The 12305-nt window shown below is 38.2% G+C and overlaps 4 protein-coding genes and 1 pseudogene across 7 annotated transcripts; 1 reads left to right on the top strand and 4 right to left on the bottom strand.

Annotated features, from left to right (window-relative positions):
• Positions 1-164: 164 nt before the first annotated feature.
• Positions 165-2264, top strand: LOC119988422 (elongator complex protein 6). 3 transcript variants are annotated; one of them, XM_038833457.1, is made up of 5 exons: positions 165-475; positions 560-632; positions 976-1172; positions 1262-1408; positions 1843-2264. In XM_038833457.1, the coding sequence occupies exons 1-5, from the start codon at positions 239-241 to the stop codon at positions 1963-1965; spliced, it is 777 nt and encodes a 258-aa protein (XP_038689385.1). In that variant the 5' UTR covers positions 165-238; the 3' UTR covers positions 1966-2264. The 3 variants fall into 3 exon arrangements, with proteins under 3 accessions (XP_038689385.1, XP_038689383.1, XP_038689384.1); XM_038833455.1 differs by having other exon boundaries at positions 560-645; positions 983-1172; XM_038833456.1 differs by having other exon boundaries at positions 166-475; positions 973-1172.
• Positions 2265-2477: 213 nt separating this feature from the next.
• LOC119988287 lies at positions 2478-3971 on the bottom strand (annotated as a pseudogene).
• Positions 3778-5482, bottom strand: LOC119988286 (probable caffeoyl-CoA O-methyltransferase At4g26220). 2 transcript variants are annotated; one of them, XM_038833264.1, is made up of 5 exons: positions 5250-5474; positions 4983-5067; positions 4742-4821; positions 4457-4601; positions 3778-4371 (listed from the first exon to the last, which is right to left on the bottom strand). In XM_038833264.1, the coding sequence occupies exons 2-5, from the start codon at positions 5055-5057 to the stop codon at positions 3943-3945; spliced, it is 729 nt and encodes a 242-aa protein (XP_038689192.1). In that variant the 5' UTR covers positions 5058-5067; positions 5250-5474; the 3' UTR covers positions 3778-3942. The 2 variants fall into 2 exon arrangements, with proteins under 2 accessions (XP_038689192.1, XP_038689193.1); XM_038833265.1 differs by lacking the exon at positions 4983-5067 and having other exon boundaries at positions 5250-5482.
• Positions 5483-6487: 1005 nt separating this feature from the next.
• LOC119990086 (probable caffeoyl-CoA O-methyltransferase At4g26220) lies at positions 6488-7982 on the bottom strand. Its single transcript, XM_038835908.1, has 4 exons — positions 7914-7982; positions 7529-7611; positions 7297-7441; positions 6488-6910 (listed from the first exon to the last, which is right to left on the bottom strand). Exons 1-4 carry the CDS (start codon positions 7980-7982, stop codon positions 6488-6490), a joined length of 720 nt encoding a protein of 239 aa, XP_038691836.1.
• A 1062-nt stretch (positions 7983-9044) lies between these two features.
• On the bottom strand, positions 9045-12283 carry LOC119988867 (probable adenylate kinase 6, chloroplastic). Its single transcript, XM_038834081.1, has 4 exons — positions 11912-12283; positions 11082-11222; positions 10012-10284; positions 9045-9463 (listed from the first exon to the last, which is right to left on the bottom strand). Exons 1-4 carry the CDS (start codon positions 12224-12226, stop codon positions 9320-9322), a joined length of 873 nt encoding a protein of 290 aa, XP_038690009.1. The 5' UTR covers positions 12227-12283; the 3' UTR covers positions 9045-9319.
• Positions 12284-12305: the final 22 nt, after the last annotated feature.

The raw sequence follows: 12305 nt of genomic DNA, 5'->3' as shown, positions 1-12305 counted from the left end.
TTAAGCCTCAATTTGTAGGCCCAAATAAATTTTAGATTTGGCCCATATTCATTAGAAGAGAGGCCTCGTTGAGGTTTGAAATGAAGCCCAAATGTTTCTTTTTTAGGCTTGCAATTCGGCCCATACTCACATGCAGCACTCGTGCTTTAAAGTTTAAACCCCACAGTACATCACCTCCTTCTCCTTTGTTCGGAAAAACCCTAAAAAAACCATCTACTCTCAGGATCCCAGATAAAAAATGGATCCTCACCGATCTCCAAATCTGCTCGACGAAGCTCTAGGACTGGACCAGAGTGCCGGTACATGGCCCCTCGGCGGCCGAGTGGTGCTGGTAGAGGACTGCGTGGAAACCAGCGGATCATTCGTTCTCTACCAAATCATCAAGCGAGCTCTCTCTCCAAACTCCTCCAATGTCGTCATCTTCCTCGCATTCTCTCACTCGTTTTCGCACATCGACCGTATCCTCCGCAAACTTGTATTATCACTATCTCCATCATCAAATGACTCTCTCCTAAACTCCTATTTATTGTGTAGCAACTGATTTTTATTTTTGTAACAGGGTTCCAACTTGGTTGCGCAAAGGGACAATAGCAGATTTTTCTTCTTTGATATGCTTATGCTGCAGTGTCCAGGTGAGGAAATAAGGTAAAAAAGGTTCTCGCTTGACCGTCTCCGTGCCCAATTACGTTTCTCTTATATTTTTGGTCCTTTCTAAAAAATGAAAGGGAAAGATTTTGTATTTGGTGCAAACTTAGACTTCTTTTGGCTAAATCAGCCTATTCTGCCCAATTAGGTGCTTAAATGCATTATTTTATTAGAATGAAAAGAAGTTACTTTGTTCTTGTTGGAAATACAAATTTTACTGAGTTAGGATGATAGACAAAGTTATTTTCTTTGACATAGTAAGGATTGGACTATATTGATCCATTGCTCATTATGCCGGTCTGACTTTTTTACGAATCTGAATAGAAGGAGATGAAAGAAAGGGAAAGGATGGGCTTGTGGAGTTGTATAGAAAAGTTCAGACACTTGTTAGTTCCTTACCAGAAGATAAGAAAAAATGCATTACCATAATGGTGGATGATGTATCTCTGATGGAGGTGGCTACCAATGGGTCTTCAGATCATGCGTTGGACTTCTTGCGTTATTGTCATACCTTAACATCGGAGTTTGTGAGTCATGCAGTTTTGTTATATGATTGTGCTATTTTTTGTTGAGGTTTGCAACTTATTTACAACTATGTCCTTGATTTTGTTGACAGGGTTGTTCATTAGTCTTACTAAATCACGAGGATATCTATTCTGGCTTGTTGAGGCCTACATTTTTGTTGCAGATGGAGTACCTTGCAGATGTCATGGTAAAGGCTGAGCCTTTGGCCACGGGTTTGGCATCAGATGTGCATGGACAGGTGACGACCGATTGTACTCATTTGTAAATTAGAGTGGTGATATGTCGGAACATCGATTCCTTTTAACATTTCTGTAGGCTTTACAAATCAGTTTCCATTTTGTTCTCCTCGGTGGTGGTTTGAACAGAGCAATTCAAATTGCGTATACTGTTCATAAAAGCAATGATGTTTATCGTATCTGTTCGCTCCATAGACTCTGGTTTAAATGTTGTTGCACATGGAATATCAAGATTGATTAATCTTTATGTGAAAGGATTTGCAAGAATCTGTATCTCATATCATGATGAAAGATTTTTTTTTAAGGCCTGCCATATCATAGCTCCTAGCGTGCTGTGCTGTACTGTTTTATTAGTGTTTTGTTGTGATGATATTTGATTTTCCCTTCTGTTCTTTCTTCTAGATTCACTGAATTTCCTATGATTTTCCTCTGGCAGATGATGGTTTTGAGCAAGGGTGTATGTGGTAAACCGGGGAACTTAATGAACAAGATGCATAACTTCCAATTTCGGATCAAGGAAAACACTGTCGAATATTTTTATCCTGGTAGACGGACATGAGACAGTTGATTATAGATGTGTGGAAGATTTAACGCTACTTAATTGTAACTATTGGCCTGTTTAGATGAGGTTCTATGATGCATTTATAGGCCATTTAGTTTACATAGGCAGGCAATATTTTTCTGCCAAGGCATGTAAAACGTTTGCGCAACACTATGAGATTACAATTTCATAGAAGAATCTGGTGATAAATCTCAATTACAATACTTATGAGAATTGATCTTGTATTGTATATCAACTTACTATAGTTCGTTTATGAGGCCTTTGAGGATAAATATATTCACTGTTTTAAACTTTAACAAGAGGCTGTTTAGCTTTCCTTTCTGGTTGGTGGTGAGTTTGGTGATGATTCCTTTTAGCTGCCCCTTTTTCTTGTTTGATTCTCTCACTGATTTGTATATTATGGGATGGTTCTTTTTTATTACCCGTTCCGCTTGTCATGAACGAACCAGTAACTGAGAAAACAAATAGTTCTGCAACTTTTATTTCAAGCCCTTCACTAGACCCTGTAAAAACTACAGAATCATTCATACTTTATTCGCAAGCAACCAAACATCTGTGAAAATTCCTTGGATGCGCCTGCATATGATACCATCACCCAGCGGAACATGGGAGATTTCAATCCGATTATCGGTTGCCAGAAATTTGTTTAGTTCCATGACTCCATCCCTCTTCTCTGCTGAAGCGTACGCAGGAGCTACATGATCTTCAACCATTGCAACAGTTCCTCCCCATAGTGTATTATCATACACAGCTACCCACCCACCTTCAATAGTTTCATCATCCTCTCATGGTAGTTCTTATAATTCAGTTTGTCCTCATCAATGAAAGCAAAGTCGAAACTGCCTGCATTTCCATGTTCAAGTAGCTGATCAAGAACTGGCAGAGCTTTGGGTTCTGTGAAATCGATTTTGTGTTCAACACCCGCTTTTTTTATAACTGGCAATCCTATCTCGTACGACTCACGATTCACATCTATAGCCAGAATCTGCATAAAATTATTTGGCATCATCATATGTTGTTTGGTAACAATTAACAAGTCAAAAGGATTAGGATTTCTTACACACCTTGCCATCACTAGGGATGGAAAGAGCAGTGAGAAGAAGAGAGTATCCAGTGTAAACTCCAATTTCAATCGTCTTTTTCGCGTTGATCAACTTCAAAAGCATGGATATCAATTGACCTGCATCTGGTGCTGTAGCCATGGCAGCCCTGGAAAATAACCAGCTTGTATGTATACATCATAATCCTTCCAGAATCTTACAGGAAAAGAACCAGCTCCAAGAAGTTAAAAAACTAAGAAAAAAGTGTAATTACTGTGGGAGTTTGGCAGTAATTTCCCTTATTTCCTTCAGAAACTCTGGCTCTCTTGGGTACACACTGGTCTCCAAAATATACTGTCACATTATTCAATCAAAAAATTAAGATCATAACCCTAAAATTCCAGAGAAATAAAAAAAGAACTAGGCAGATAACATAAACTTACCTTGTACAACTCTTGATTCTGCAGAAGTCCCTCTTTTCCCACTGGTTTCTCCATTGCTCTCTCAATTCTGTTTCTCACTGTAAGAAACCTATGAGTCGCCAAGAACAACACCTTTAAACTAATAATTCATATTCAAAGGAAAGAAATCAAATAAATAAGTGAAACAAGAAAGATCTGGACTAACATGGACCTGGGAATCCTGTCCTTTTATCATGCTGATTAATGATAAAGAGAACTTGTTCTGTCATTGATTGATGTGCAAAAATTTATCAATTCAAGCTTAGAAAAAATTTATCTGAGCTTTTTGTTAAGATTGCGGAAACTTATTTTCGATCAAACTAAATTAGTATTCGAATCTTTTCGCTGTTTCAATCGTACCTAGCAGCAAAGCAAGAAAACAAACATAGGTTGCATAACATCTCTGCAACTCTTAGTCCATAATTTGTTTATGCTAGCCTATCCTAGCATATTATTCAACTGCAATCAGAAATTCAGCGGACGCGCCAGCAAATGGTGATCCCATCACCCAATGGAGCCTGTGAGATTTCAACCCGATTATCAGCTGCAAGTAATTTGTTTAGTTCAACTAGAGCATCTGTGGAGTCCTTCCAAAAGGAGTCCTGACCGGATAACTGATCTTCTGTCATAGCAACTGTTCCTTGCCAGAGAGTATTATCATACACAATAATCCCACCAACCTTCACCAGTTTCATTAGCCTCTCATGGTAGTTCTTATAATTCACCTTGTCAGCATCAACAAAAGCAAAGTCGAACGCGCCTTCATTTCCATGTTCTAGTAGATGATCAAGAACAGGTAGTGCCTGAGATTCAATGAAGTCGATTTTGTGTTGAACGCCAGCCTTTTTAATAATTGGCAATCCCATCTCGTATGCCTCACGATCCACATCAATGGCCACAATCTGCAACAAATGCATTTAGTATCATAAGTTGTTTTGATAATCATGTGTGTGTATGAAACAATTCAAAATAGCTAAGATTACACACCTTTCCATCATGAGGGAGTGAAAGAGCAGTGAGAAGAAGAGAGTAACCAGTGAAAACTCCAACTTCAATCGTCTTTTTCGCGTTGATTATCTTCATAAGCATGGACATTAACTGGCCTGCATCTGGTGCTGTAGCCATCCCGGCACTGCACAGTGAGAAAATCTAGTTAAACTTACAGAAAATGAAAAAATGTACTGATGATTTTAATTGTTTTTGGAGAATCAATCATCCTAAAGAATTAACACAATGAAGTAGTTCAATAGGCAAAAGTAGTTCAATAGTTACCCTGGATGGTTGGCAGTAACTTCCCTTAGCTCCTTGAGAGGCCCTGGTTCACGGGGGAACACACTCGTCTCCAAAATATACTGCCACATTATATTAATCATTAATCAAACAAATTATGTCGAGACTACTTGCACATTGCTCGGACTCTCGACTAGTTAATTATATCAATAATAAGTAATAAGAAGAAGTAGAAGAAGAAGAAGAAGAAGAAGAAGAAGAACAGAGAGAGACAACCAAGTACATTGTACAGTTGTTCACTCTGTAAGAGTCCCTTAGCGACAGAAGCATTGGATGATTTTTGTAAGTCTTTCTCCATGTCTCTGAAACTGTTAGTTTGCACAATCACAATATGTTAAACTCATCAACAAGAACACAAATATTTATGAATTCAATTAGCCAATCAAAACCCAGTATATTTTTGCATATATGGGTCCAGAAATCAATGATCTACTGATATACTTTACATGCATTCTGAGTAATAATCACAAGTACTCTTAGAAGACCCTACCAAGCAAGATCCTCCCCAGCTTTTTCCCTATAAACGTCTCAACTTGATGGTTGGCCGGCTTCACCCAACATTGATCAGTCTGTCTATTCTTGTTTACAAGACAAAACACGGCTAGCTGTTTAGGGTTTTGAAGAGGACTCTTGAACAGACAAAAGAAAAATGATAAGGTTTTTGGCTTTGTGTTTGTTGAGCAAGCGCGTAAGTCATGTGAAGAGTGTGTGAGTTTTTCTTGGACCAAGTCAACATTATTTGTGTGTGCTAATTCATAAATAACAACCCTCCCCCTTAATCTTGGACCCCTTATCACCAAATAGTCCAAATGTCACACAAGCATTGTTGTTTGATCCTTTCATTTCCCATATCTCCTTCTCCCATGGCTTCTTCTTTGACTTGCTTGTTTAGGTTGACCATAACACGCACAAACACTCAGCGGACTCCACCAAAACCACTTCATCAATTTGGCTTAACATCATTTACAATTGAAACACATTGTGATAATCTACTTGGTTATGATCTCTTCAAAATTAGGATCTAAAGAACCTCGTCCGAGATCGAAAGTTTGATTCTAAGCTAGTGTAGGTATTTCCAAATGTTTTGAGGTGGATTAGGATTTGGATTTGCGAGTTTAGAAACGTTTATCCAACCATTAATGAAAAAATAAAAAAATGCTAAAAGTTAAATGGTAAAAGATATTTTTTTAATCTAACTTGTTATATGTCATTTTTTAATAATATATTTGATGTTTATGTGTACACGGGCTTAACGGTCTGAGTTTAAACCCATAACAAATGTCAAAAGGTAAACTTATGTCCTGTCATTTTCGGTTTAAAAAATGTTGTCTTAAATATATTTCCATATGTACTTCGGTAATGGAAAAATTGAAGGCACAAGTACTGATACTAGAAATATTTAACGTTCAAGAACCATAGAAAAAAAATTGAAAAAATAACTGTTGGCTACTGGGCTTTGTGCAGGCCATAAGCCCCCTTCCTCATTGCAGCATGGATCAAAAGCCCGAACAAACGAGAAGGCCCTCTTTCTATTTATGGTTTCTAGGCCAAGCCCATATTAGCTTTGGGCCTTCGGCCCATCCCGCTCGAAGAAGGTAAATGAAGTAAAGGAGAACTTCAATAACCGTAAAAACTGTCTGACAGAAGAAAACAATACGAAAGTATGCAAGGAAGACCCTTTATTCATACTCTGTTTTATTGATTGGCTTAATTCATGAACTCTCTCCGTCACAAAATGCGCCTACAGATGGTAACCCCATCTCCCACCGGAAGATGAGAGATTTCGATGCGATTATCAGCTGCAAGCATTTTGTTCAGCTCAATCGTCGAATCCCTGGTCCGAGTCGTATAAACTGTACCTGAAAAGTCTCCTGCCATTGCAACTGATCCTCCCCAGAGTGTATTGTCATAGACAACAATCCCACCGATCTTCAATAGCTTCATTAGCCTCTCATGGTAATTGATATTATTTTCCTTGTCAGCGTCAACAAAAGCGAAGTCGAAACTATCTGCATTTCCTTGTTCCAGTAGCTGATCGAGCACAGGCAGAGCCGCTGACTCTACGAAATCGATTTTGTGTTCGACACCAGCTTTCTTGATAATCGGCCGCCCTATTTCATAGGACTCGCGATCCACATCTATCGCCACAATCTGCAGCAATGGATTCAGTATCATAAGTTGTTAGAGCCACTGACTCCAAAAAATAGGCATGTTAGAAAATCCCATCAAAACACGTCAAACTCATATTATCCGTTCTGGCCAAAGGCCTGCACGGATTGTTCTATTAGACCCGTCTCCGAAATACTTAGTCCAAAAAAAGGCATCCCGGAAGACGAGCAGGACCGCTGAATATGATGGGTTGTAGGCATAAGATTTCATGTACATCATGTGGGATATGTGAAACCCACAAATTCACTCAGATCCTGTGCATCCAACTTTGTAGTTGGGATAACTGGGATACAACTGTTGTGATCTTTATCATTTTCGATTGGGTTATGTCAACTCATGTCGAACTAGAAGTTAAGTTAATTACAGACCTTGCCATCATCAGCAGTTGAGAGAGCAGTGAGAAGAAGAGAGTAACCAGTGAAAACTCCAATCTCAATCGTCTTTTTTGCATTGGTCAGCTTCAAAAGCATGGACAACAACTGACCTGCATCTGGTGTGGTACCAATGTAGGCCCTAAACAACAACAGGTCCAGTTACAGCCCATTAAAACCCGGCCCGGCCCATCAAAGCCCAAATCTTAACAATTATTTTCATATTTACCTTGGGTGTTTGGCAGCAGTAACCTCCCTCAGCTCCTTGAGCAGCTCTGCTTCACGAGGAAACACACTAGTCTCCAATATATACTACCAAATAATCATTAAATTTTATGTCAATTATGGATCAAAATAAATAGGTGAGGAGTTTCCACATAATAATGAGAGAATTGTAATATATGTATTGAGATGATCTGAGAGCAATATAGTTGTAACCACGCTTTAGACTTTGGTCCAACTTATAATGTCTTCAAGTGAGAAATTTATGGGCATGGGTCTGATGATCCGAGTTTAAGTTTAAACCCATATTGAATGTCATTATGTTGAGAAATTAAAAGAATTTAAAAGAAAAGAAAAGAAAATGAAGACAAACAATAGATACTAGGTAGCACCTTGTACAGCTCTTGACTCTGCAAAAGCCCCCTTGGAACAGTAAATGTTTTTTGGAAATCTTTCTCCATTGCTGTAAAACTGCTACTCTCTGTAAATAACCTTTAAAAAAAAATCCTCAAGAAGAAGACTATAAAAAAAAAATTACTCAAGAAGAAGACTATTATATATATACTTGTGTGCATTTAAGATACTTCCTAATTTCGCCAGATATTTAAGATACTTTCTAATTTCTCCAGATTGTTTTTTCAAAAACTAATTTAATGATTATCTCCAAATCCTATCAATATCTTAATTCCAAAATACTATAAAAAGAAAAGTATTATATACTTATACATGAAATTTATATAATTAACCCTGTTGATTTTATTAAATACACTTGACTTGTGCATATTATGGATTCATTATCAGCCTTTTTTTATAATTGGAAAATGCACCAGTTTTCAGAGGGTGAGTTTTTGTTTCAATGGGATCAAAAATAAAGATGGTTGGGCCTGCCCAAATTAACAAAGTCTAAGCCCATTAATGAGGGGAGCGTTAGAGACAGAGTAATAGTTTTCTTGTCTTTTCTTTTTTATAATTTATTTTGGAGCCATGCAAGATTTTATTACAAGTATACAAAACAAAATAAGCAGATACACGCCTCGAACGTTTCATAGAAGCTTTGGACCTTCACGGCCCAACCCTCAATTTCATGGGCCATCCTGGTAGCATTTTGGGCCTCAAAGAGTTAACACGCTGTAAGCCCATTTAATACTATCGATCATTACATCATTTTTTGGGTTAGTTATCCCAAAAATTGTGATTAGAGCCTATGGTATTAGAAATCGGGAGTTCGAACTAACCAGTTAAGATATTTTCTTATGACATTCTGATTCCGTGAACTTGTCACATTTTCAAGCTGTTCTAACGGCTCGAGATTTACACTCACTCAACAAAAGACATGCCTAGCCGGGTAATTCCTTGGTTTTAAAAAAAAAGCCTCATTTTATCTGTGAATGGACCAGAAAAGAAGTCATAAAAAGAACGATCAAATCAATCAGACTCCTATGCATTTCCAAGCTGAATGTCTCCAAGTTCAAACACACTCCTGCAATAAAAGTTCATTAGCATATAGCATAAAACAAAAACCAAATGCCAAATAACATTCATTGTCAATACTATATGGCCAAAGTGCAAAAGTACCCAATAACATTACCAACAATATCATACCTCCTTGCTCCCCAACCAATGCCAATCCATTTTACACCCCCCGAACCCCCAGAGAAAAGCTTATTCATACCTAGCTTACTGCTATTTATAGCACATTTATGTTGTTCTCCTTTCTTTTTCGACATAATACTTTACGCACGCATGTCTCGCATGCTCAAAGAATGACCTATCATATGAGTGATGATATATCAAGACCTCATGCTGCTGCAGACTGTTTGTCCTCGTGGTCTTCAAGATTCAGAGCCTGAAGTAGCTTCGGCCACGATTCTGGAATTCCTCCGGGAAGCTCAAACTCTAGTAACTTTCCACGAATGCGATAGAACTCTTCTACTGGTTGACTCTACAGGAAAAGATCGATATATCATTAAGGTGGAAAAGAAACAAATGCCATGTTGCTATTCAATGTTAGCCAGAACATCTGAGTCCCTGAGACATAGCAATGCTATAAGCACCACTAACCTAGAGGTCCCATATATCTATATCAACCCATGGTAATAGAGTATAATGGCCCTATTCTAGAAAGCTTTGCACCTTCCATGGCATCACTCTGCAAATCAAAACATCTTTATTTTTTAACCCCAGTTCCACCTTGAAGGAAAATATCAAGTGAATCGTAATGATATACAAATCATATAAAGAGAGAACCAAGAAAGAGAAGATGATAATTTTTTTTACTACATTCTTATTTATTTTCTGAGTGGTGGGGTGGAAAGGGGGAGGACATGCAAGCGCAGAATCTAGAAAGATATGCATATACTAATGGAAACAGTGCAGTGATTCTTCTCCTCTATCTTCTGAAATTTTATAGTATGAACAAAAGCTTAAAAAATTAGTGTAATGAAAGACGAATAGATAGCTAAGAAACTTTCAGAGATGAAATGGAAATACCATCTCATTATATATACGGAGTCGTTCCTTGACAACAACTTCTGTGTCATCAGATCGAGTGATAAGCTTTGAAGCACAATGGGGAGGGGGGAGAAGTGGCGCCATATATATACCAGGGCTCCCATTCCCATCTTTGATGTCAATACACGCAACATTATAGTTTCCTCCACAATCACTACAAATCCGTCTTCCAAGGCATTTTGCAAGCAATGCTTCCTCCCGAAGCTTTAAATTAATCACCAAGTCAATGTTTGTGACTCCCTCTAATATTTCCTGGAAGAAAAAGAAGAGCAGAAAATCAAATGCAAGTCTAGAACCAGAGAAAATATTTCCTGGAAGAAAAAGAAGAGCAGAAAATCAAATGCAAGTCTAGAACCAGAGAAATTATATATATCTATGAGAGAGAGAGAGAGAGAGAACAGAAGTAAAGGACTAGAATACTAGTATCTCTGTAAGCTCAATCTTTCACCAATTCACCTGATGGTTATAGTATTCATCGACAACAACACACAAACTTTTCCAATAGGTGCATGTGCTTCGACGGCAAACCACAGACTGAACAGAACAGAGCCAACCCAAGAAAAGTCCAGCTTAAACTAGTCTGGACCTATAATCTATCCATAACTCAGTTTTATTCTAGTTCAAAACATAGGGAAATGAGTTAGGTTAGATTGTTTCCTTGTCATTCCAAACCAAATTGAATCATGCTGCACCCGCCACCCGTTATACCGGTGATTGTTATTCCCTTTTTATTTCATTTATAAAAACTTAAAGAAGAAAAAGGAATACTTATACATTTTTTGATGATCATGTATGATATATATAATTATAAACAATCTCAGAGGGCATTGCCTTAATATCCTCAAGGAAAGGTCTATACTCTATACATAGAAAAAAAAAATCACCCCTTGTGTCCTTCACATTTATCACGTTGGCATTACCCATCCCTCTAAACATTGCCTAGCAAGATGCAAGCTTTTAGTATATTATATAGCATGTAACACTTCAATGAGACAAATTTATGTATTATGTTTCAACATTCTAGCAACAAATCACAGGGAGGTGCTTACAGCTTGTCTTATGGTACGAGGGAAACCATCAAGGATAAATCCTGATTCACCCTTCGCTTCACCAGCTTCAAGACGCTTTGACAGTAAATTTATTATAATTTCATCAGATACCAGTTTCCCTTGGTTAACAATCTCTGTAAGCTGCCAAAAACATACATATATAAATACTAAAAAATGTAACTAAAGTTAAGACGAGAGGAAAAGAATAACCAATAAAGTTTCAGATTCATGTGTTCAAACTTGGCAGACATAATTTCATTCACCAGCATGGCTTTTCCGTTAGTAGGTTTTTAGCATGCAACATTGCGACCCACACAGACTCTAAAGAACAAGAAAAAAAAATTCCCAACCCAAATAGCCCTGTAGCCATCCCTTATAATGGCATATTCAAATCCAATGGAAGTACCAAGATACATTTTAGACAACCAGCTATACATACTTGTACCTTCACAAGGAAATTAATACTCCTGTAGTCCTGTAGATTCCTTCAAAATGCCTAATAATCTTATGAAACGACGATATGCCCTAGTTAAAATGTCATTCTCGAGAAACTATTGCCCAATTCTCTTAACAGAGAGCAATTGCACATATGCACTACTTGTGTGGCTTTACTGGCATACACAGTAGGTAATCTGATTGCTAAAGTACCAAGTACCAACCCAATAAAATGCACCAAAAAAAAGTCCCTATCTACCATTCGAAGTCAAAGGAAAGGAATCGCCAAACATGATATTCATCAATTCGATTGTGCAAAACAAATTATCCAGAATTAAAACTGAAAAAGTAAATATTTGAAGTAACTCAAGCGAGAACATAGAGCGAATGGGTACCTGAGAGGCGAGAGGTCCAGAGGAAGAAAGCTCCTCGCGGACGAGATCGCCGGTAGCAATATGAGGAACATCTAGAAGATTGGAGAGCCGAGAGGCGTAGGTTCCTTTACCAACGCCGGGACAGCCAAGAAAAACCCACTGAACACTCCCGCCCCTAGGTTCTCGCCGCAGCGGCAGAGGCTTATCCTGACCAAGCAGAGAAGCTGCCTTGAGGTCAGTTTCTTCTCTTATAGCAGAAGAGAAGGTTCGAGAAATGTAGTAATAGCTAGAAAATGAGCTCGGCCTGGACCTCACAATGCGGCTGACGACCGCCATGGGAGGTCACAAAGGAGGTTCGAGGGGCAGCAAGGGAGGACGACAATGATGGCGAAACGTTGAATTACACAGCTTTTAA

Source organism: Tripterygium wilfordii, chromosome 21, assembly GCF_013401445.1.
Source record: "Tripterygium wilfordii isolate XIE 37 chromosome 21, ASM1340144v1, whole genome shotgun sequence".
In the NCBI taxonomy this organism is placed as follows: domain Eukaryota; kingdom Viridiplantae; phylum Streptophyta; class Magnoliopsida; order Celastrales; family Celastraceae; genus Tripterygium; species Tripterygium wilfordii.
The sequence above is the reverse complement of the archived record's forward strand: the minus strand, read 5'-3'. Positions and strand labels throughout refer to the sequence as shown.